The following is a 21945-nucleotide window of genomic DNA, read 5'->3' as shown; positions in this document are numbered from 1 at the left end:
TTATTTATCAATCAGTCCATCCAACCACTTATCCATCCTCCCATGCATCTACTCATCCACACCCACATCCCATACACATTCACCCACATACATATCTGCAGATATTTCTGCTCCATTCAGTTTGAGAGGCTGGTCAACAGTGACTGGAGACAGGCTGGGTGAGGGTGGGGGAAGGAGAGTAAAGTTGCAGCCAGAGACCACCCTCCCAGTTCCAATGGTATAACCTCCCCACCCCCAGCACATCCCTCATGGTTGGAAAGAATCAGAGCAGACAGTCAGTGGGTGGGCCAGTCTGGCCAGATGGTATTTTGGCTGCACAGCTTTTACACACACACACACATGTTGCTAGAACGCTGAACATGGACCGTGCCCCACCCAGCATCCCCAATCCCAAATGCAGAGTAGCCAGGCTTCCAGACATAAATTAAAAAATAAAATAAAATTAAAAAAGAGTTGGTCTCTGGGAGGGAGAGCTCATGCAGAGATGAAGGCAAAGGCCCCTGGGAGCCAGGGCCAAGAAGGAGGAGAATCCCTGCCCCTCCCCTCAGGATTCCCCACTCCCCAGGGGCCTCGGCCCTAAGACAGGGTCACTAACGCCAGCCACCAGGCCTCCAACCCCTTTAATGTCCAGTCTCCCAACCTATCTGATTTTGGCGCTGGCCCCCATTTTCCCACCACAGCCCAAGGGAATGGCGGGTGGGGAAGGGAGGGAGTGGGTGCAGCCTGCAGGTCTTTAGCTGGCTTCTCCCGGCTCTAGGTCTGGGTCGGGGGACCCCACGCACTCCTTGCTGAGCCGCACAATTTCCTGGGACAGAACTTCCATGTCCTAAGAAACAAATGAGCCATCAGGAGTCAGAGAAGGTGGCAGGCGATGGCACCCTCATCAAGCCTTTGTGTCATCCTTCTCATCCCATCAATGCCCAGCTATGTCTAGCCTGAGACAGGAAGGTATTTGGAGCAGCTCCCAGAGCTCCCAGCAGTGGGCTGGGCTCGGAAAAGGTGTGTGTGGTGTGTGTGAGGGGGTGAGGAGTGCCCGGAGCTAGGGATATGGACATGGGAGTGGATCATCTGCTCTGTGTGGTGAGGCTGGAGGACATGACCCCTACCCCTGCCACCTTCTTGTCTCTAAATGGTGAGCTTGCTTCTCAGAGGCAGGGGCCGGACTTGCATCATTTCTGACTTCCCCCAGAGATGGGGAAATACTTGGGTGGCAGGATGGGTGAGTGGACACGTGGGTGGATGCATGGGAGATCCATGGTAGGCAAATAGGTGGAAAAATGAACTGTTCAGAGGACAGATGGAGGACAACAGGTAGGCAAGCAGGTCGCTGGGTGGGTGGGTAAAAGGTAAGACAAGGGGTGACTGATGAGTAGGTAAGAGAGAGTGATGCATCAGGAAATGGGTGCAGGGGACTTCCCTGGTGGTCCAGTGGTTAAGACTCCACGCTCCCAATGCATGGGGCCCGGGTTCGATCCCTGGTCAGGGAACTAGATCCCGCATGCTGCAACTAAAGATCCCACGTGCCGCAAAGACCCGGTGTAGCCAAATATTAAAAAAAAAAAAAAAAAGGAGATGGGTGCAAAGGCATGGGCAGATGATTAGACGGGTAGCAGGGCAGATGGACAAATAGTAGGTGGGTTGATGGGAGAGTGGCTGAATGTGTGTATGAATGGATGAGTGGGTGGGTGCAAGGACAGAGGGAAGAGTGAAAGACTAAACTGATAGTGAGTAGGTTGACTGGAGGATGGGAAGATGAGGGGGAAGGAGTGCTTGGTGAATGGGGTGTGTGGAGAGGGGACTGACAGATGACACAGGGGCTATGTGGCTGGAGAGACAAAGGGGTAGACTGGTAGGCCACACTTGCCTTGTGCAAGTGCATATTCTTGGTGAGCTGTTCCTCCAGCATGTTCTGTAACTTCTTGTTCATCTCCCGAAGGTTCTCGTCGCCTGGCTTCACTAGGTCTCTCAGGACGCTGCCCAGCCCACTACGGTCTGTGTGGCCTGCTGCCACAGACACATCTGCAAGGGCCCAGGCTGAGAATCACCCCCTCGGTCGAGCCGAAGGAGAGACAGAGACAGAGCAGGAAAGAGGGAAACAGAGAGTGGGGGAGAAAAATGGGGGGGGAGAAGCCATCTAATGGAGGAAGCAGAGGCTTTGCCATGTGAGACCTGGCTTCACTTACTAGCTGTGCGGCCCTGAGAAATGGGGTTAGGAACTAACTCATGGAGCTGGAAAAACACATATCTGTATGCAAAGCACAGAGCACACAGTCAGCTCTCAGCAAGCGTCAACTGGTATTATTCTGATTAATGAGGAAAAAACAGGGAGAGGAGAAGATCTGAAAGAAGGGAACAAAAGAAATAAAAATGGGGGATGGAGGAAGGAAGAGGAGAAAGGAGGAAAGGGGAGGAAGAGCGGAGAGAAGGACCCTAAAAGGGATATGCATCCAGAGAATGTAAATTTCCAGAGGTGGAACCATTTAGACAGGCAGTAGGAACAGTGAGACAAGATGAAGGGGGGATGGGGCAGAAAGAAGAGAAGGGAGAGAAAGCAAAGGAAGAGACACAGGGAGGAGAAAGGACAATGGGAATGACGGAGAGACACTAGAGAAAGGAGAGTGGAGAGACGACAGAGACTCAGACAGGAGGGAGGAGCCGAGACAAGAGATGGAATACAGAGCAAGACACACAGGTCCTGGCCTGCCTGGCTCTTCCCTCTAGCACCTGTGGTCTCGGCAGTAACTTTGGTGAGTTCCGTAAGGAGAGGAGAGAAGCCGCAGCTCTGGACACTGGGGAAGGAGGGGGTAGGTGAGGGGCTGGACGAGGGGTGAGGGCTGGGGAGGGGCACTGACCAATCCGGCTGTCCATGACATAGGTCTCGATGATGGCGCTCTTCCGGCAGAGGTCCTCTGCCATGGACGCACTGCTCACCTCCAGGTGCTTCACCTGCAGGGTGGCCCAGCCCACCTCAGGCCCTCAACTGTGCATGTTCACCCATGAGGAGGGGCCTGGCCAGATATTGCCCCACCCCCACCCCCCACTCCTGCCACCCCGGGCTCCTCCCCAAGGGCAGGCCAAGAGGGGACGAGCAGGCAGACAGCACCTTCTCCTCCAGCATCCACTTTTCCTGCTGCGTCTCTGCCAGGCGCTGAAAGAGCTCAGCCACTTCCTCATCTGACAGCTCTGCTGGCCGCGGGGGCTGGGCCTGAGGGCTGCTGGATAAGGACTGCGGGGAAGAAGGCAGAGAGGCCAGCCCAGGCTCAGTGCCGACACCCCAGATAGGATCAGGGGCTGAGAAGGAGAACCAAGCCAGGGTGGGCTTTGCAACTGGGGCTGCAGACAAACTGCAGACAAGCCTCGGCACCCTCAGAGACTCTGGATCCCCCTTTGCCTTTTAAAGGGGGAGACAGGAACCACCACACCATAGCCTTATTGAGACCATGAAGAGAGAGCCTATAACAAATGAGCTCTCACTTCCAGTTGACAGGAAAACTAGGGGAGAGAGAAATGAGCTGAATGATACCACTAGGAAGCCAGCAGGAAAATCCCAAAGGTGGGACATTTTCTTCAGGTCAACTGGGCTGGTCTCTTCTACAGGTTGATGTCATGAAAAAAATGGATCACACTAGATTCAAGAGACTTAAGGCACATAAAGCAACCAGATGCAGCAAATGTGCTCTGAAATTGAATGCTGGTTTCCATAAAACCAGCAATAAAGCACTAGAGAAATCTGACTAAGGTCAAAGTATTCAAAAAGATGAAAATTTACCAAATTGGGAGGGTAGAGATCAACAGGTTACTTGTAGTCTTATTTAGGTTTAAAAAAAAGAGAGAGAGAGGTCTAGAACGGTTATGAACTAAGGATTTATAGTGGTGATCTCTGTATGGTGAAGATGTGATTTCTTTGGATTTTTAAAAAAAATCTTTGCTTGTGTTTTTTAAACTTTTCTACAATGTATACATACTACTTACAGAATGATAAAAAGGTTATTTCCAAATAAAAGTGTCTGGCAAGGAAGCTGACACAGACAACAATAATAATAAGTGATAATTATGAGTTGGAAAAAAGGATCTCCCACATGGATAATGCACCTACTATGAGCCACATATTTTATAGCACCAGGAAAGGTGGAATTAGCCCAAAGATGATGAAACAGAGGGTCAGAGAGAATAATTTGTCCATCCCCCATTTAGCAATCTGAATCCAAGTTGGTGAGCTTGAGGAAAAGTTGACAAGAAAATGTGTGTGCTGGGCCCAGAGTAGAAGATGGCTGCAGGGGAGGGAAAAAGGAGGGCCCAGAATTTGGGTAGAAGCTGGGGCTGTAGGTTCTTCCCTGCCCCTTACCCTGGCTGGAACAGTCGAGCTCTCCTTCTCCCGCAAGATCTCGCGGTAGCTGAAGGAGGAGATGCTACTGCTGTCCCCAGTCTGGGTCCGGCTTGGTGAATTCATCTCTGATAGAACCAGCTCCTCGAGCCCTGGGCAGAGAGGGAAGAGAAATCTGAGCCCCAATCCCCCAGGGTCCCAGGGCACCGACTGGCAAGAAGAGGCAGAAATAGATTTGACAGAGGTGGAGAGAGGCAAAGAGACACTCAGGCATGGGTAACAGTGGAAGCCGACAGTAGGGTAGGGAAAGGCAGAAACCGAAAAAGGAGCTGCCTCTCTAGGCAAACACACACCAGAAGTGAAACAAAGGTGAAGATGGGGAGACAGATGGTGATGTGGACACACATGGGCATAAAGTGGTGAATGCACTCAGACTCAGGGTAAAGACAGCTGAAGAGGGCAGAGGGGCACCCCTATGTGCAGAGAGAAGACCCCAGAGAGACAGCAAGCCAGAGCTGATGATAGAGGCAAACAGAGACCCTGGCTAAGGACACTAGTCAGAGCAGAGACAGAGAGAGAAAAGATGGCGGCAGACTCGTAGCCATGCACCTAAATCTGAATTTCACCTAATGGACGGATAGAATGTATGGCACACAATTTTGAATCTGTTTGTTGATCTGTACACCAATCTGTAACAGAACAGAAATAAAAGTCCTCCCTTATAAAGAGAGGTAACTTCAGGAGACCGAGTGCCTCAGCGAGACATTGATTTGGTAAGAGATACACCCGTTTTTGCCATGTCACTTGAAACACAGCCACTAAGCTTGTGTCTCTGTTCTTGCAGCTGCTTCTGGGTGTCAGGGAGGGGGGCTGACACCACAAGCCAAGGATCTCCAGCAAGAGCAGGATGGCTGTGGAGGGACAGGGAGCACGTTTTCTCTCGTTTGTGATATGGGAGATGCACCAGAGCCATCACTGCATCTTATTTATTTAAACATATGTAAAGGCCATTTCTTTCTTAAAAAAAGTCCAAGGCAACTCAAATTTTTCTGTTGTGTCTTCTGCCTTAAGTGGCAAAAATAACATGGATTTTAGCTGCATAATGATCACACGGTAGTGTTGCTGCCTGATTGTAAGTCTGTCTCCCTAGCTCAACAGGGAGCTCCTAGGGGACTGAGATTTGGGCGGGCCTCCTACCAGGGACCCTGGATGTGAGCGAGAGGGCTCAGTCCATATTTATAGAATGAGAGAATGGATACAAGAGACTTAGAGACTCTGGGTGAGGTGTGGGAGTGTATGAGGGATAGTGGGGAGACAAACAGAGACACAGCCGAGAGAGAAGAGAGACAGAGATAAAGGAACAGGGAGAAGAAAAAGGCAGGAGGAGAAAAGGAGAGAACTAGAAAGAGAAAGCCAGGAGAGAAAGGCAGATACAGAGATGACATGAGGAGGCAGAGAGAGACAGAAACAGAGAAGAGACACAGCAGAAAGGAGAGAGAGACACACAGAGAGAGAGAGATAGAGGAAGGAGGGACTTCCCTGGCGGCGCAGTGGTTAAGAATCCGCCTGCCAATGCAGGGGACACGGGTTCGAGCCCTGGTCCTGGAAGATCCCACAGGCCGTGGGGCAACTAAGCCCATGCACCACAACTACTGAGCCCACGTGCCAAAACTACTGAAGCCTGCGTGCCTAGAGCCCGTGCTCCGCTACAAGAGAAGCCACTGCAATGAGAAGCCCGTGGACCGCAACAAAGAGTAGCCGCCGCTCGCCACAACTAGAGAAAGCCCACGCGCAGCAACGAAGACCCAACGCCGCCAAAAATAAATAAATAAATAAATATATTAAAAAGAAAGAAAGAAAGAAACAGAGGTGGGACAGACGCAGAGAAAGGGTAAAAGACAGACAAAGTGCAAGAGGGACAGAAGACACAGGAGAGCCCTGCAGAGTGAAGTATAGGAAGCAGCCCCAGCCTTCAGACCCAAGCTCTGCCTCCCCACACTTCAGCCTCCCCTGCCATCCGGGCCCCTCACCTGAGCGGCTCTTGCTATTGGTGAGGATGTCCTGCAACCGCTCCTGCAGTTTATCCGCCCGTTTCCGCTCCAGGTGCAGCTGCCGTTTGAGGTCCTTGAGCTGTGGGGAACGGGGGAAAGATAGGGGCTGAGGCCCGGTGGGCCCACAGGTGGGGGAGGCCGCAGGGCAGGAGTGGGCCATGCTTGGACACCTTTCACCATCGTACCGCAGCACTGCCCTTCTTCTCCAGGATTCGCTGCCCATCCACCGTGTCCTTCACCTCCTGTGGGATAGAGAAAGCACAGCTGGTGGGTGCCAGAATGGCTGCATGCAGCGTGCTCCCTCCCTGCCCCATTACTGCATGCTGAGGCCCAGGATGTGTCGAGGGACTAGGAGGGACCAGTGGGTGACCTGCTTCAGGCTGCTGATGGTCTTCAGGTGGCAGTCCCGCTCCTCCTGGGCCTGTTGGAGCTGATCCCGCACACCCTGCAGCTCCTCTTCCTTGCTCTGCAAAGCAGAGGGCAGCTCAGGCCGCAGCTTGGGAAACCTCAGTCCTCCCACCAGAGAGGAATGCCATCATGCAATGGGCACCTTCAGCTCGCCGGCGTGCTGCTCCCGACACTGCTTGAGGGCTTCCTCTTGTTCCTGCTGCTGCTGCTGCAGAGATTCCTACAAGACAAGTCCCAGGTCTGGCCACGGCCCCCCCAGAGGACGTCACACCCCCCAGAGGACATCACACCCAGTGAGCGGTGTGAGGGATTGCAGCAGGGCCCCTGCGTATGCAGAGAAGAAACAGAGTGTCACGTTGAGGGCTGCGCCATTCACATCGAAGCCCAACATCTGCATTTACATCTTACTTTACTTAATAAAACATAACGTAGCGCTTACTGCACACCAGGAATGTTGTAGGGATTTTACATATATTAACTCAGTTTATATAACCCTCCCGTAATACCTAGACAGCCGGTATTATTGTTATCCCTTTTTTTACGGATGTCGAAAAACGGGCCACAGAGAAGTAAATAACTTGCCCAAGGCAAGTTATTTACTTGCCCTGTCTGGGCTAGAAAGCAGCCCAGACAGGATTCAAACCCAGGCAAACAACTGGCTCCAGCATGTGTGCTCTTCACTGCTACGTGACACTGCCTCTTATGTATTACCATGAGTTTTCCAGAAAATGGTAGTAAAAGTTCTGGTTGCATCAAAATTAGAATTATTATATTATAATAATCTTCCGACAGAAGTACAATTTCAGAAGGAAGAGGTGCCTTTTCAAATTTGCACATCTGACATTCTGCCCTACTGATTGATGGCCATGGCCTGATCCCCTCCAGAGGGCTGCTGTTGAGCCAGGGGGCGCTGTGGGGATGCCCAAGTCCAGAGCCTCAGAAAGTTCCAGGGCCTGACCACTTCCAGTCCCCTGCTTTGACATGCATACCCCACAACCAGCCTCTGCACCAACTCACCTCAGCCTCCTTCAAGCGCCGTTCAAACCAGCCCTTGGCTCCATCCATGGAGTGTACCTGAGCTTGAAGTTCTTCCACTGTCTGCTGGAGAGTCTCCAGCTCCCGCGTTCGGGCCTGCAAGAGGGCAGAGCAGCAAGGGCCAGGTGGAGGAGCGGGCGCCTCACTCACGCCATCCCCTGGCCCATCAGCAAGGCTACGCTCCCCAGGTTTTAGACGCAGAGAGGCATTATCATCTGCCCACCCACCTTCTCCTCGCGGATCTGCCCGCGCAGCTCCTCCTCCTGCCGCTTCTTGTCTTCATGTAGCTCACGGAGCTCACGCTCGTAGCGGGCGCGCACCCCCAGCACCTCCTTCTCGTGCCGTAGTCGGACTGCTCCCAGCTCCTCCTTGTGCTGGGACTTCTCCTGCAGCGTCTCCATGGCTAGCTCATCCAGCATGGCCTTCCGCTTCTCAGCACTCTGGCACCCAGGAGAGGGGGGCAGGAGGAGGTCAGTCAACCTCCTCCCCCCACACCAAACAAGGCCCAAGGAACAAGCCGAAGTCCACCTCCTCCCCATCCCGACTGAACGGCTAAGTCACTCACCCGTCCTCATGGAACTGGTCACTTTCTGTGCCCTCCCATTCCCGTGGGCTTGCCCACATCACCTGGCCCCCTGCAGACTGGGCCTCCCCCTGTGGTGTTGCCCACCTTACGAGCCTCCTGTAGTTCCTGGGTCAATTGCTCCTTCTCCTGCCCGAGCTCCTGAAGTTGTTCCAGCAGCCGACTATTGGCTCGCAATGACTCCTAATGTGGGGACAAAAAGGGTGAGTTTGATAAACAGGCCCCAGGAGGTGCTGCGCACCCAGGACATTTCTGGTAGAACATCTCCCTTAACCCTGGTAAAGTGGGTGATGTTCTATTTCTAGATGAGAAACATGGCAGAGGCTGCTAGCTGCTCCCCAGCATTCATTCTCCTGCTATTATTCCGGTTTCTATTGTGGAATCTGAATGGCTATCCTAACTAACTGAAGAGGCTCAGTCTCAAGTGAAATGACTTGGTCTAGGACACACAGGTGCTAATAAGTTCGGGAGTCAGACTGGAACCCAGGTCCACCTGACTCCATGGTCTTCCCACAGCACCTCATGGGAAACTCCACTGAGCCAGGACTAGGGAACTAGGAGGAGACAGGTCAAAGCCAGAGGCGTCACCTGGAGCTGGGAGTTGAGGTCATCTTTCTGTCCCATGAGGTCCTCATACTCAGTCTGCCGCTGCTGCAACTCAGCTGTCAGCCCAGCAGTCTGTTCCCGGAGCGTATTCAGTTCTTGGGTCTTTGCTGTTTGGATCTGGAGAGAGTGGTGGTGATGGAAAGTGGAGTGAAAGGGGCCCCAGGGGCCAGTCACGGGGTGTTCCAGGGAGACAGGGAGAGAGATGGAAGGAGAGCCAGGAGTAGAGAGAGAGTATTTCAAAGAGAAAAGCAGTGAGAGAAAGAGATCAACAGGGGATTGGTAAGTGTGGTATATTCATACAATGAAATAGTACACAGACAAAGTAGAACAGATCAGTGCTACATATGGATAAACCTCACAGATATAACGCTTCAGGAAAGAAGCCAGACATAGATTGGGTGTCTGATTCCATTTACATGAAGTTGAAAAGCAAGCAAAACTAATCTATGTTGCTAAAGGTCAGAGGAGTGGTTACTTCTGGGGAAGCATTGATTGAGAAGGGGTAAAAGGGACCTTCTGGGGTGCTGAAAATGCTCTATATCTTCATCTGGGTGGTGGCTACATGGAGACAGATAAATATACAGACAGGGATAATTCACTGAGTGTACACTTAAGATTAGCACACTTCTTGCAGTTTACTGGAGAGAAACTAGAATGCAAAAAAAAGCAGGGATGGATGTCCAGAGAGAAGAGGGGTGGAAGCCAACAGAAAGGAGAAGCTGAGAATGAAACAGAAACAGAGGCAGGAGAACAGCATGAGGTCCAGACGACGTTGCCCCAATGTGGATCAAAAGCAGAGGGAGATGGGGAGCTGCGGAGGGATCGGCGCAGGCTCCCACGTGTCCTGTACCTGCTCCAGGGCAGCCAGGCTAGTCCTCAAGGCATTGTTCTCAGCCAAAAGTCCTTCCACTTGTTCCTGCGCATCCGCACTCTGGATGGACACCTGGCCCCACCCCCACAACGAGTGAGAGTGGGTCCAGAACAGGAGGACAGGACCTACCCGCAGCCAAGAAAGAAAGGACACACATACACACACCCACGAGAACGACGACCAGGGGAAGCAGGACCCTGGGGCCTTGCCTGCCTGTACAATACCCACTGAGGCTGCCCCCACCCTCACCCCCACCTCCCTGAGCCCGCTCAGTACAATGTACCTGATCTTGTAGGGCTCGCAGAGCTGCCGCATGCTCCAGGAGCTCCCCCTGCCGCTGATCTCTCAGCTCTGCCAAGCTCTGTGGGGACCACGTCAGGGGAGCCCATTCCAGACCTCAGCCTCCCCTGGGGTACATATGACCACACAGACTCCCTCTCTGACCACCTGGCAGCATGCTGCCTAAGTACTTGAGGGCCTTGGACTACCCAGCCATCAGAGATCTCAGGCTCACCCAGACTCTTGGTCATCATCCCCAGGGGCCTCACACACCCCTGTATCCCAGTTCTAAGCACCCCAGAAACCACCTAGGCTCCTGGGGATTTCAAATTCACTCAGTCCCCATCCATACGATGGTCTCACACTCAGCCAGATTCCAGCTCAGAGGCCCCAGGATTCTCAGACACACCCAACCCCCAGGGACTACAGCTTCACCCAGATTCCTGACCCCAACCCCCAGGGGTTTTAGACACAGGCAACCCCCATGTCTCTAGTTCCCAAGTGTCTCAGACCCACCCAAACTCACCACCCCAGATCCTATAGATTTCAAACTGATACAAGTGTGTAGTTTCCAGCTCCTGGTGAGGTCTCAGACTGATACCACACCTGCCACTCCTGTCCCCAGTCTCTGGGGATCTTCACACCCGGTTTTACCCAGACTTCTGTCCCCAGCTCCTAGGGGCTTTAGTTAGACCCACAAGCCATCATAGCCCCCAATCCAAGGGACCTGAGACTCACTCACTCTAAGGGGAAGGCTGGAGGCTTTAAAGTCACCCAGCCGCCAACCCTTAGGAGCCTCAGACCTACCTAGACTTTTGCTCCAGTCGCTCGATGTCTCAGACTCACCAGTTTTTTATTCACAGCCCCCAGGGACCACCAACTCACATGATCCAACTTCCTAGGTGTCTTAAGACCCAAACCAGCCCCCAAGCTCTGAGGGTCTCAAATGCACTCAGACTCCAGGCCCAACTGTCTTACCCTTGAAAGTCTTATATCCACACAGCCCCCATAGGTCTCAAAGTTACCCAACCTCCAGGGAGTTCAGACTCACTCCAAACTCCTGGTCCCAATCCAGTGACCACAGATTTCTCCAGATTCCTGTCTCTAATCCCCTGGAGTTTCAGATTCATCCAAACCTGTGGCACATAGGCCCCTAGTCCTCAGCCCCGCTGAGATCTTTAATTCATGCAGATTCCTAGCCCAACTCCTAGGGCTCTCGGGGTTCCCTAGTTCCCATTTTCCTAGCTCCTAGGGGGCCCAGGACCCATCCAGTCCCTATATTTCCAACACAGGAAATATCAGACTCCCCAACTAGCCTCCGTAGACCTCAGAGCTCCCCGGACTCCCAGCCCTGTCCCTATCCCAGTGATCTCAGAACCCAACCCCTTACCTGATTGGCAGCCTCAAGTTCCTGCTGCAGCTTCTGAGTTCGAGCCAACTGGGCTTTGAGATCAGCTTCCTTCCGCTGTTGTAACTCCTCAATCTTGTTCCTGGGGGTGATTGGTGGGAGGGAGGGGCACATTGACCACAGACTGAGGCCCAGTCTCCCAGCTCTGCCCCTGTGATCTTCGGTTAATCCTGCTGGGCACTGCCCCATTGTCCACCAATATCCCCAACCCTGGTAGTTACCGGCTGTCATTGAATAGTGTCTCCTTTTCTGTCTGCAGACGGCAAAAACTGGGCACAGAAAGACAGACATATATGGGTCCATTCCACAAGTCAATCCCCTCCTTAGTCCCCGCAAACCCCTTCCCCCCAGCTCTGGAAGAAAGAAATTTACCTTTCTTGTTTCTTTTTCAGTTTCTCGGCAAGCTGGAGTGGGGGAGGAGGGTACAGACAAGTGATAAGAATGAGAATAATATTAATAAAGACAAAAATTTACTTCATGTTTACAGACACTTCCTACTAAGTCCTTTATAGAAACTGGAATTTACTTTTGTTACCTCATGGAATCCTCAAAACAGTCCTGAGAAGTGAGCACCACTGGCTTTACAAATGGGAAACTGAGTCTCAGAAGGGTTAAATAATTTGGTTGCGCAGCTGGTCGGCAGCAAAAACATGACCTCTACCCAGCTCCTCAGGCTCCAAAGCCCAACATTTATGCCTCCGACCTATCGACCGATGGCCATGTCATAGAATAGCTAGGCTGGGAGGCCTGGAAAACAGGATCATGATTGGCTGCCTCACCACTGGGTCTCAAGTTCCTAAGGTAAGAGCCAGCAGTCTATAAATGCTTGGATGGATGGACGGATGGGTGGATGGATAGATGAATGAAAAAGCAGAGATCGGAGGACCCAGAAGGATGGGATGGGGCCTGCCATGCACAAGACATAGAAGGACCACATTAGCCCATTTCATATTGAAAGCAAATCTGAGACATAAATGAGAGTCTCTCCATTTCACAGATGACAAAACTGAGGCTTTGAAGAGATACTCTGCCCCTCTACCCTACCAGGGGAAGCATGGCAGGTGGGGAGTGGGTGGGGCAAAGTCCAGGGAAAGCTCGGCAGCCCCACCTTAGCAAGTTCTTCCTGCAGCCTGGATGTTTCAGCCTGCTTCAAGGTCTGCTGGGAAGGATGAGGGAGGGAGTTGTTATCAGCAAGCAGGGAGGTAAGGCCTGTGCCTTTCCCTGCCCTCCTGCCTTCCTAATCCATCAGCCCACAAGATGGTGATGTCACAGATAGCTCCGTGGGACCACAGGCAGAGCTAGGGCATCTGCCTGCCTCCTGGCACCCCAGCCCCAACAGACCCAGATTCACCTCCAAGCCTTGCAGTTGCTCCCAGAGCAGTCTCTTTTCCTCCTTCTCCATTTCCCATTTCAGCTCCACTTCTGCCAATGGCATGGGGGCCAGGACAGGGGAAGCTGGGCCCCCCAAGGGATCCCCTTGATCCTCACTGGCAGCTGGGGACCTCCCAGCCTCTTTCCCGTAGCGCTCCTGCAGGGCTGGTGGGTAGAACAGAGACATATGATGGATGAAGTTGTCTCAGAAGACCCCTGACACACCTCAAATAGAAGGAGAACTGGCCTTCAACCCCTTAGGTAGCAGAAACCCTGCCTCAGTGGCCATAAGCCTACAAAACAAAGGTTCGCCCCCACCTCTCACAAATCTTTTAAGCCCCACCAACCACGGAAATCCTGTCTACCATCAAATCAGCCCAAGATAATTTCCCAAGCCCCACCCCCATCCCCAAGCCCCTCCCACAGCCCTCCAAGGTGATGCCCACCATCCTCCATTTACAGCTGAATCCTCCTATAACCTCTAATCCCCAGCCACATTCTACAAAGTCTCCTTCCTGATCACCAAACTACCACCCACCACCCCACAAGCCCAGCTGCTCTCCACAAGTCCACACATCAGGACACTCACTCCCACACTTTATCAAACTTTCTTTCAGCTTTCATCCCAGACCCCACTGACAACTTGGGCTCAGAATCTTCCTAACACTCCTTCATTCACTTTCTCCATTTAGCAAACACCTCCTTTCTGATGTTCAATCTGCTTATCAGTAACATTTGCTAGGTACCAGGTGCTGAACTAAGCTCAGAAATATATCACCTCTTATCTCTACTACAATTTTCCAGGTGGTAGACATCACTACATGCACTTCGTAGATGACAAAGCTTTGGCTCAGAGAGGTGAAATGCCTTGTCCAAAATCATACACTGGTTCATGGCAGGGCCAAGCCTGATTCTGAAGCCTTTTTCTTCCCCCAGGGAAGACAACACCTTACTCAAGCCCCAAGGTCCCCACATCCCCAGGAGGGTCTCCATGCACCTGCCACGTTCTTCTGCAAGGCTGTGTTCTCTGCCTGCAGTCTCAGCAGCTCCCCATCCACAAGGCTCCCGGCTTGGGTAGCCCCTGCCCTGGCAGCCCCATCCTTCAGTTGCTGGTTCTCCCGCTCCAGCTGTTCCATCTGGCTACAGAGCTGAGCAGGGGACAAGTGAGGTAGCAGAAGAGCAAAGAATCAGAACAACATTTGCTGAAATATACATAGCATTTGGCCCATGTACTTTACAATTCATTTAATTCCCATAACGCCCCTGTGATGTAGAGGCTCTCATTACTCATTATCCCCACTTCACAGATAAGGACACTGAGGCACAGATGTTAAACAACCTCAAACTCAAACACCTGTTAAGTGACAGAGACATGGAAGATGGAGAATACTGAGAACAATTTTCTGCTTGCCCGCTTTCAACCTCACAGTTGCAATCCAAGACCGCAGGCTTCTCTGGAAGTTGCTGGTCCAAGATGTCAGCATCATGGATAGCCCCACTGCCAGCCTTCTTCTGTGGAGGGGTCTGCGTCTGGGAGCCGAGGCACCACAGACAGCTTTCAGAGCATTTCCAGGGTTAGCACTGCCCATGGCTCCCTCTCGTTAGCCCTTGGAGAGCCCGTGGAGAGGAGTACAACGCAAATAAAACTAAGCCAGCCCCCTGCTCAACTCCTGAAGAAAACACAGTTCACACGGCAGACCTGACAAGATCCTATGTCCCCATTTTCAGATGAGAAGACTGAGGCCCACAGAGAATTTTTATTTTATTGCCTGGGATATTTTCTACCCAGAACACCATTCCTTTCATCCAGTTCTTCACATGACTGACTTTTTTGCATCCTTCAGTGCTCTGCTCAAATGTTACCTTTCAAGTAGTATCCCCCAACACAGAAATTCCAATACTCTCTAGCACAGCATTGTTTGCTTCTTTCTTACCTAGCACGAATTGCAATTAAATTTACCTAACATGTTCTTAGTTTTTTAAATCTCTGAAAATGTTTGGATCATAAATTGTGATTCACAATTAAATTTTATTTTGTAACGTAGGTCATAAGCATAGATTCGGAAGCCAGACTGCTTGGATGTGAATTTCTACTCTGCCATTTCACCTTGGCACAAATTACTTCATCTCTAGGGGGCTCAGTTTTCCCCATCTGTCGAATAGGGATAGTAATGATATCTCATCGGTTTGCTGTGAGAATTAAATAAGTGAATAATGTAAAGCACATCAAACAGGACCTGGCACACAGTAAACACTATGTAACTGTCAGCTATCAGTGCTATTATTATTATTTGTTTACTATGTTATCATCTTTTTCCCCATCCCACCCCCAGAATAGAAGCTACCCAAGAGGGAGGACTATTTTGTACTGCTCACAGCTATTTCCAGAACACAGAGCACATAGTGCGGGCTCAATAACTATTTGTTGAAGGAACAATTGAGCTGAAATATCTTGGCAAATAAGTGGTGGAGGCGGGCCTGGAACTCAGGTCTCCCTGTGAGCATTTCTAGCTTCCAGGAGGAGGAGGGGTAGTGCGAAGGAGGTTTTATACCTGGCTCAGTGCCTAGCCCAGGGCAGGTGCTGAGAAACATGAGCTGGGTTTATAGAGGAATAACTGTCCCTGCCTCGCCCAGCAAGAACCATGATACCACTGAGGCCAGAGGCAGGAAGCAGTGAGAAGTGAGGCGATGAGGTCAGCTGTTATGTGAGCACCAGGGGTTCTGAAATTTCGGGGATGAGGACCCACTGGGAGGTGTTGTCTAAAGAAGCAATGTGGTAAGACCTGCGGGTCAGGACAACCGTTATGGCTTGGTCTGGTAAAAGAAGCTAGAAGTGAGGAGACCAGCGAGGAGACTGTGGGAATACAGGTGGTAAGGGCTGAGGCAGGGCAAGGTCACAGGATGGATATAAAACTTTTAAATAGTCAAGAAATATTTTAGAGGGAAAATGAATTAATAAAAGGATACTATCAGTAGCTAACACCTACATAGCTGATACTATGTGCAAGGCTCTGTTCTAAGTGGTTTATAGACATTAACCCATTCAATCCTCACAAAAGCCCTGCCAGGCAGGTGCTGTCATTATCATCTTTTCCATTTTAAATATTTGGGAACCAAGAAACAGGAAGCTTAAGTGACTTGCTCAAGGTTACAGTTAGTAAAAGGCAGAGCCAAGAGTTTAATCTAGGCCTCTGGCTCTTAACTACTACTTACTAAATTGCCTCTGGTATTGTACCTACACAAAGGTTGTGTTTTTGGTTTGTTTTCTTTCTTAAGGTTTTGAGCCCTACATTCTCAGGTAGAGCCTTGGAAATACCTTTTTTGTTGCTGTGAGACTTTTTCCCTTACAACACATGAAAAACTTAGAAAAGGGAAGCAGCTCGAACATCTTTCCATCCCATACTAAGCATAAGAATTTTACCTAAGACCTCCCGACAACCTGGGGCTCCACAGCATCAGCCCCAAAATATACACAAGGAGACTTGAAGCTCAAAGGAAAGGAGTGACTTGGTCAGGAACCAGCTGACCTCATGGCTTGCAGCCTTCTAATCCCAGCACAGTGGGCGGTCCCATCTGTCAAATCACTGCCCCCCAGCAGAGATCGAGGCCCTGTTTCAGCACCATGGACAGTGACCCAGGGCCAGCCTCTGTCCAACCACCCTCAGCTGCCCTCCGGCTTCAGCCCAGGTGGCCCCTACCCCTTGGACCCCCCTCAACTATCCAGGGCACCAGCACCTTGCTGAACTCGGCCATAAGCGTGCTGTTCTGCAAACGGAAGTCCTCCTCCTGGCTGTGCAGCTTTGCCTGCAGCATCTCATTTTCACTCAGCAGCCCCTCGACTTCCTGCAGTGGCAGATGTGGGCCAGGTCTCCAACAGGGGTAGAAAGGATGGGGCAGTAGGGCAAAGAAACAGAGAGAGGGAGAAAATGACATTGGGGGAGAACATAGGGTACAGAGAATGAGATGGGTGAAATCAGGAGATACAGGGGGACAGACAGACATAGGAGGGATAAAAGAGGAGATAAGGAGGGAGGAGAGACATGGGGTAGAGAGAAGGGAAGATGTGGAAGGAGAAAGGGATGAGGGGAGACAGTGGGAGGAAAGAGAGGGGTATATAGAAATAGGGAAGAAAGGAAGCAGAGAAAGATGGGGAAAGGGGGTTAGATAGGGAAGGAGAGAGGGATGGGATGGGGGAGAGAGAAAAAAAGAAAAGGTAGGGCGACAGAGAGATAGGAACAGAGAGATCAACAGAGGGAGAACAGAGAGAGGGGGTCAGGGAAAGAAATGAATCAGGAAGAGAAAAAGGAACAGGAGAGAGAGGAACAGGGGAGAGAGAAACAAGGAGTCAAGAGAGAGGAAGAAAGGGAAAGAAGGAAAGAGAGAAACGATGGCAGAGATAGGAACAGGTGGGGGAAAGAAAAAGAGAAGGTTGGGGAGAGAAACAAGAATCCGAGAGGAACAGAAAGACGGAGACAAAGAGAGACTCAGAGAGGAGGACACAGAGAAAGAAAGGGAGAAGGAAAGACATACAGAGAGAGGTGCAGAGTGAGAGACAAAACAGGAGAACAAAGATAGACACAAAAACACATGGCAGGGAGGTAGTCACAGATGCAAGCACACACACAGAGAAAGAAAGGCCAGTACCAGGAGATCCCAGCATACAGAAATATCCCCTCTAAGACAGTCTCCCAGACACATTTACCCGCCAGGGGTCCCCTTACCTGAGCTTTCTTGCTCTTGCTCAGTGCCTAAAGGTGAGGGAGGTGAGAAGAGAGATAAGGTGACCAGAGATGGACTCCCTCACTAGGGTATGGAGATACTGTGGCAAGTGTCAAGGGGGGACCATGATAACAGGGGGTGAGGGATGGGGGTGTCTTTAACCACAATTTGTAGCCCACAGGAATGATGGAGTGAGTGGGTGAATGAGGAGCACCCTGCTTACATCCTTTCCTCTAAGCTCTTGAGGCTTTTCATGGGTCTTAGTATTTAACCCTTCATAGGCTGGATCTCCGGACTCAGAAATTATGGCTTCACTGTTCCATCTGTCCAAACACATCTATGTGGATCCCTCCCATGCACCGTGGAAACTGCTGTTCCCCTGCTGGGCAGCTGAGGGCATTGCCAGGTTGGGAAATCAGTACCCTACCAAAGAGAAGCCTAGCTTTCTGACTGCCAGACTTTCTGCATTCTGTGTTCCTTCATCTAACAAATATATATGGAGAACATACTGCGTATAACATTGTACTATGCATGGGGACAGAGCAGTGAAGAAAGAGACAAAGGAGGGCCTTGAATGCCTTGAGGGGCCATGATAGGTTATATGCTATCTCATCTTCAAAGGATTTGAGAGGTAGTTTTAGTCTCACTTTACCAACAGGACCAGGACAGGGGTGGGGAATAGGAGCACAAGGCAGGAGTATGAGTGGGGGACAGGAGGCAGGTTCAAGGCAGACTTACTGATAGATTTGATTATTTAGTTAGAAATCAGTGAATGAGAATGAGTAATTGAAATTAAAAATGAATTAAGAGTAAATGAAAATTAATTAATAAATTAAGCAGACCTAGATAAAATTACCAAACAAAGGAGACTTCCATGAGAAATTTTTGAACGACTAGTGACAGCATGTAACATTAGGCCTGGTTCACTGTAGGTGCTCACTGGACAGATGAATGAGTCAGATGGCTACCCACATGGGTGGGTGAGTAGGTGGAAGGAGGTACCTTCTGAGCTTTGTTGAACTCCTTATCCAGGTAGGCGACCTTCTGTCGAAGACTGGTAAGTTCTGGTGTGGGGAAAGCAGGGAGTCTCAGCCTCAGTCAGCGGTAAGGAGCTGAAAGGTCCTCCTGCCAGGCCTCTGAGATTTTTTCCCCTTGGCCTCTGTCCTCCAAAGCCACCCCCATCTAATGAGACCCTCTTGGCTCACCAACACCATTCTTGCGTAGTTCATCTGAAAGCTGGTAGTTGTTTGTCCGGAGTTCTAGGAGCTGAGCCTTAGGGAGAAGCAGGGAAGGAAATGACTTGGCAGGAATGTGCCCCCTACCCTCATGAGGAGAGAACCAATCCCCTGAGCCCTACAGACCCTGCTGCCCTCCATGCGCCTCTTTAGTCACTCCTAAGACCCGTGCCTGCTTCATCCCAAATAAGTCCAGCCACTCAGCCTGTCCCACCTTCTCCAGTTCTACTTATATAAACACAGTCAGCCTCACCTGTCTCCCTGCTGCCTCCATCTCTCCCCTTCCAATCCAGCTGTGCCCTCAGGCCATGACAGAGTGCTGACCCAGTCAGTCTCTTGCTCATGTGTGTTCCATGCCCAAAGGATAAAGTCTGCCTCTTCATCTGGACTGGCCTCGTCACACGCTAAACACTGTTCTGTCTTCTGTCAGAGGTGTTGTCTATCCTCTTGGCCAGAGTAGGGGGCAGGGGATTGCCTTCCTCCCTCTTTCCCAAGGGAAGAGAGCCTGGTATTATGACCAATTTCACTGAGTAAAAGGGGGCTTCCCAGGGTCCCCACCCCCAAGGCTCTCAAAATATGTCCAGACCCCTTTCAAGAATTGAGGGAAAGTGAAGTATGGGCCATTCCAAACAGCATATCCCTACCTACCAGCCCTGTAGGTGCTGAGGCCAATTCTTCCCAGACCACCATCCCTTACCCCACCAGGACCTTTCCCTCTCTCCCACGGCACCAGCCTCCATCCCTGGGTGGTCTGCTAAAGGTGAGAGGGCTTGGCCTCTACAGAATCTTTCCTGCCCCTGTCCTCTCCCAGACCCAGTGATCTGTCTCCCCCAGTCCTGATCCAGTTGGAACACCCCTGGCACCCACTTACAGTGTCTATCCATCAGAGCCCAATGGTTTTCCCTTCACTCATGACCAATAGAATCAATCTTCCTCATTCAAGGATCCCCTATACCCCTCAAGATCTCCCCATTCATAATCCAATGGGATGACGTTATACCCTTCAGGGTTTTTCCCCCACAAGGCCTTGGGTGGGCCAGTTGGATTACTCTTACTCACATGGAATACTCTGCACAAGTTACAGGGGCCTTCCCCTTTTTTGGTCCAATTATCTCAGTCTTCCACCCTCAGGGTCCCTCACATAGTGACAACTGGTTTCCTTCATTCAAGGATGAATGGATTACCTGCTCTTACTCGGAGTTCCTCCTGTCCTCCCACAGGACCCTACGCAGGGTTTCCCCCTTTCAGTCTCCACACAAAATCCAATGGCCTTCCCCAGGAAGGAATTCTCTCAACAAGGGCCCACTCTGGCCTTTCATCCATCTCAGAGTCCCCCCAAAAAGAATCAAGTGGTCACAGAACTCAGTCAGGGTACCTCTCCACAGACTGGTGATTTCCCCTCCACGCAGTCCAAGGTATCACTCTTTCACCTCCTCTGGTCCTCTCTCCAACAAGGATTAATCGTATTACCCATTCAGGGCCTTCTTCACCCCACATCTAATGGGATCACCCGTAATCATCCAATGGTACTGCCCTCTCTTGGGATCCGCTACCACCCCTCGCACAGGAGCTCCACCTCCCAGGAACAATGACATGTGGGGTCTTTCCCCAGTCCCCTGACATAGTGGTATCTCCCACAAAAACGTCCACCTCCCACCGATAATGGTATTGCCCTCTCCAGGGCTCCCCCCACCACGAAGCAAACAGCCCAACACCCGCTTCCTTCCTCTCCAGGCAAAAATGGTTTCCCCCTCTCAGGATCTCCTTCCCTCAAACCCCAGCATTACCGTCACCCACCCAAGGTGTCCCCCGCACGGGCCCAAAGGTCTCGTCCCCTCCAAGTCTGAGTAAGGTATCGCCCACGCTAGGACTCTCTCTTCCGCCCACAAGGCTAACAGAATCCATCCCCTCAGAACCCAATTGTATCTCGGAATCCAGTAGTCTCACCACTCGGAGCCTCAGTTTCCCTTCTCCAGACCAACCCCTTAGGCTCAAGGTCCATCCCAACCAACCCCTGCACAAAGCCGGTGGGACGATCTTTCTCTTCCCCGCCCTCCCGTCGCCTAGCCCGGTGGTCTTTTCCCCGGCGAGCGGCACCTGCATCCGTTGAAACTCCTCCTCAGACAGAGCTTGCGCCATGTTCCTCCCCCCCCACCCCCCCAAGAGCTTTCTGCGCAGACGCAGTTTGTCCCTCCTGTCAGTAGTATTAAGGTCGGACCAAACCACTGGGCAGGAATAGAGGGGGGAGGAGTCTACTCCGGAAGTTCAGCATTTTGGAAAACAAGAGAAGGAAACTGACAGGTTAGGTGAATTGCAATGTAATATTTTACCAGAATCAAGGTCATTTGTTCTGGCTTTTGAGCTCTCATAGACTACTCATTGTGATGCGACACTATGGCATCCCTGTGTCATGGGTGGACTCGTCGCTAGGGATGCGTTTGCCGACCGAAAATCACGCTTCTGTGGTACTCCTTTAAGGAGAATGGTTGGCTTTACCGTAGAAAAGAAAGCGGAAGCTTTCGCACGTCTTGCTCCCGCCCTCCTCCGGGTGACCCCGAAAGGGAATTCCGCCTTTGGTGAAACCGTTGACGTTTTTTTTTGTTTGTTTTGTTTTGTTGTTAAAGATTTGACGCTGATTTTCTACATGATGCTGTTGTTAGATAAAGGGCCTAGCCACCAATAAATTTAAAATACCTGTGAGGAAAGAATGGCAGTGACGCAAACGGGAAAGCTGCATTTGAAAAACAAAAATAGGATGACGAAACACCGGGAACATTCAAATAAGTATTAAAATGCATTATAAGCCTCTCTTGTGCTTACCGGCCACCTCTGCAAACCCTGCCACCCAAACAGTAGTTTTTATGTGGGAAAGAAAAAAATTAGAAAGCATGTTTAGCAGCAACATATCTCTACTAGGATACACCCTATTTTCTTTATTTTTTGGCGGGGGGTGGGGGGGAGAAACTTAATTTTGATGCCATTTTAAACGTACAGAAAAACAAGAATGGTACAAGGAAATTCCCTGTACCCTTTTGCCAGATTCATCAATTGTTCA

At 51.0% G+C, this 21945-nt stretch overlaps 1 protein-coding gene across 6 annotated transcripts; it reads right to left on the bottom strand.

Annotated features, from left to right (window-relative positions):
• Window positions 1-278: 278 nt before the first annotated feature.
• GRIPAP1 (GRIP1 associated protein 1) lies at window positions 279-21051 on the bottom strand. 6 transcript variants are annotated; one of them, XM_033849588.2, is made up of 26 exons: window positions 20988-21051; window positions 18861-18927; window positions 18658-18719; window positions 17658-17684; window positions 16672-16779; window positions 13934-14084; window positions 12917-13101; window positions 12674-12724; window positions 11938-11969; window positions 11787-11834; window positions 11548-11647; window positions 10162-10239; window positions 9858-9950; window positions 8990-9124; window positions 8489-8584; window positions 8046-8258; window positions 7801-7914; window positions 6926-7003; window positions 6746-6841; window positions 6561-6617; window positions 6355-6454; window positions 4346-4476; window positions 3104-3226; window positions 2853-2946; window positions 1865-2019; window positions 279-826 (listed from the first exon to the last, which is right to left on the bottom strand). In XM_033849588.2, the coding sequence occupies exons 1-26, from the start codon at window positions 21027-21029 to the stop codon at window positions 734-736; spliced, it is 2529 nt and encodes an 842-aa protein (XP_033705479.1). In that variant the 5' UTR covers window positions 21030-21051; the 3' UTR covers window positions 279-733. The 6 variants fall into 6 exon arrangements, with proteins under 6 accessions (XP_033705479.1, XP_033705480.1, XP_033705481.1 ...); XM_033849589.2 differs by having other exon boundaries at window positions 12674-12721; XM_033849590.1 differs by lacking the exon at window positions 20988-21051 and adding an exon at window positions 19144-19375.
• Window positions 21052-21945: the final 894 nt, after the last annotated feature.

This window comes from Tursiops truncatus, chromosome X (assembly GCF_011762595.2).
Source record: "Tursiops truncatus isolate mTurTru1 chromosome X, mTurTru1.mat.Y, whole genome shotgun sequence".
Taxonomy (NCBI): Eukaryota; Metazoa; Chordata; class Mammalia; order Artiodactyla; family Delphinidae; genus Tursiops; species Tursiops truncatus.
The sequence above is the reverse complement of the archived record's forward strand: the minus strand, read 5'-3'. Positions and strand labels throughout refer to the sequence as shown.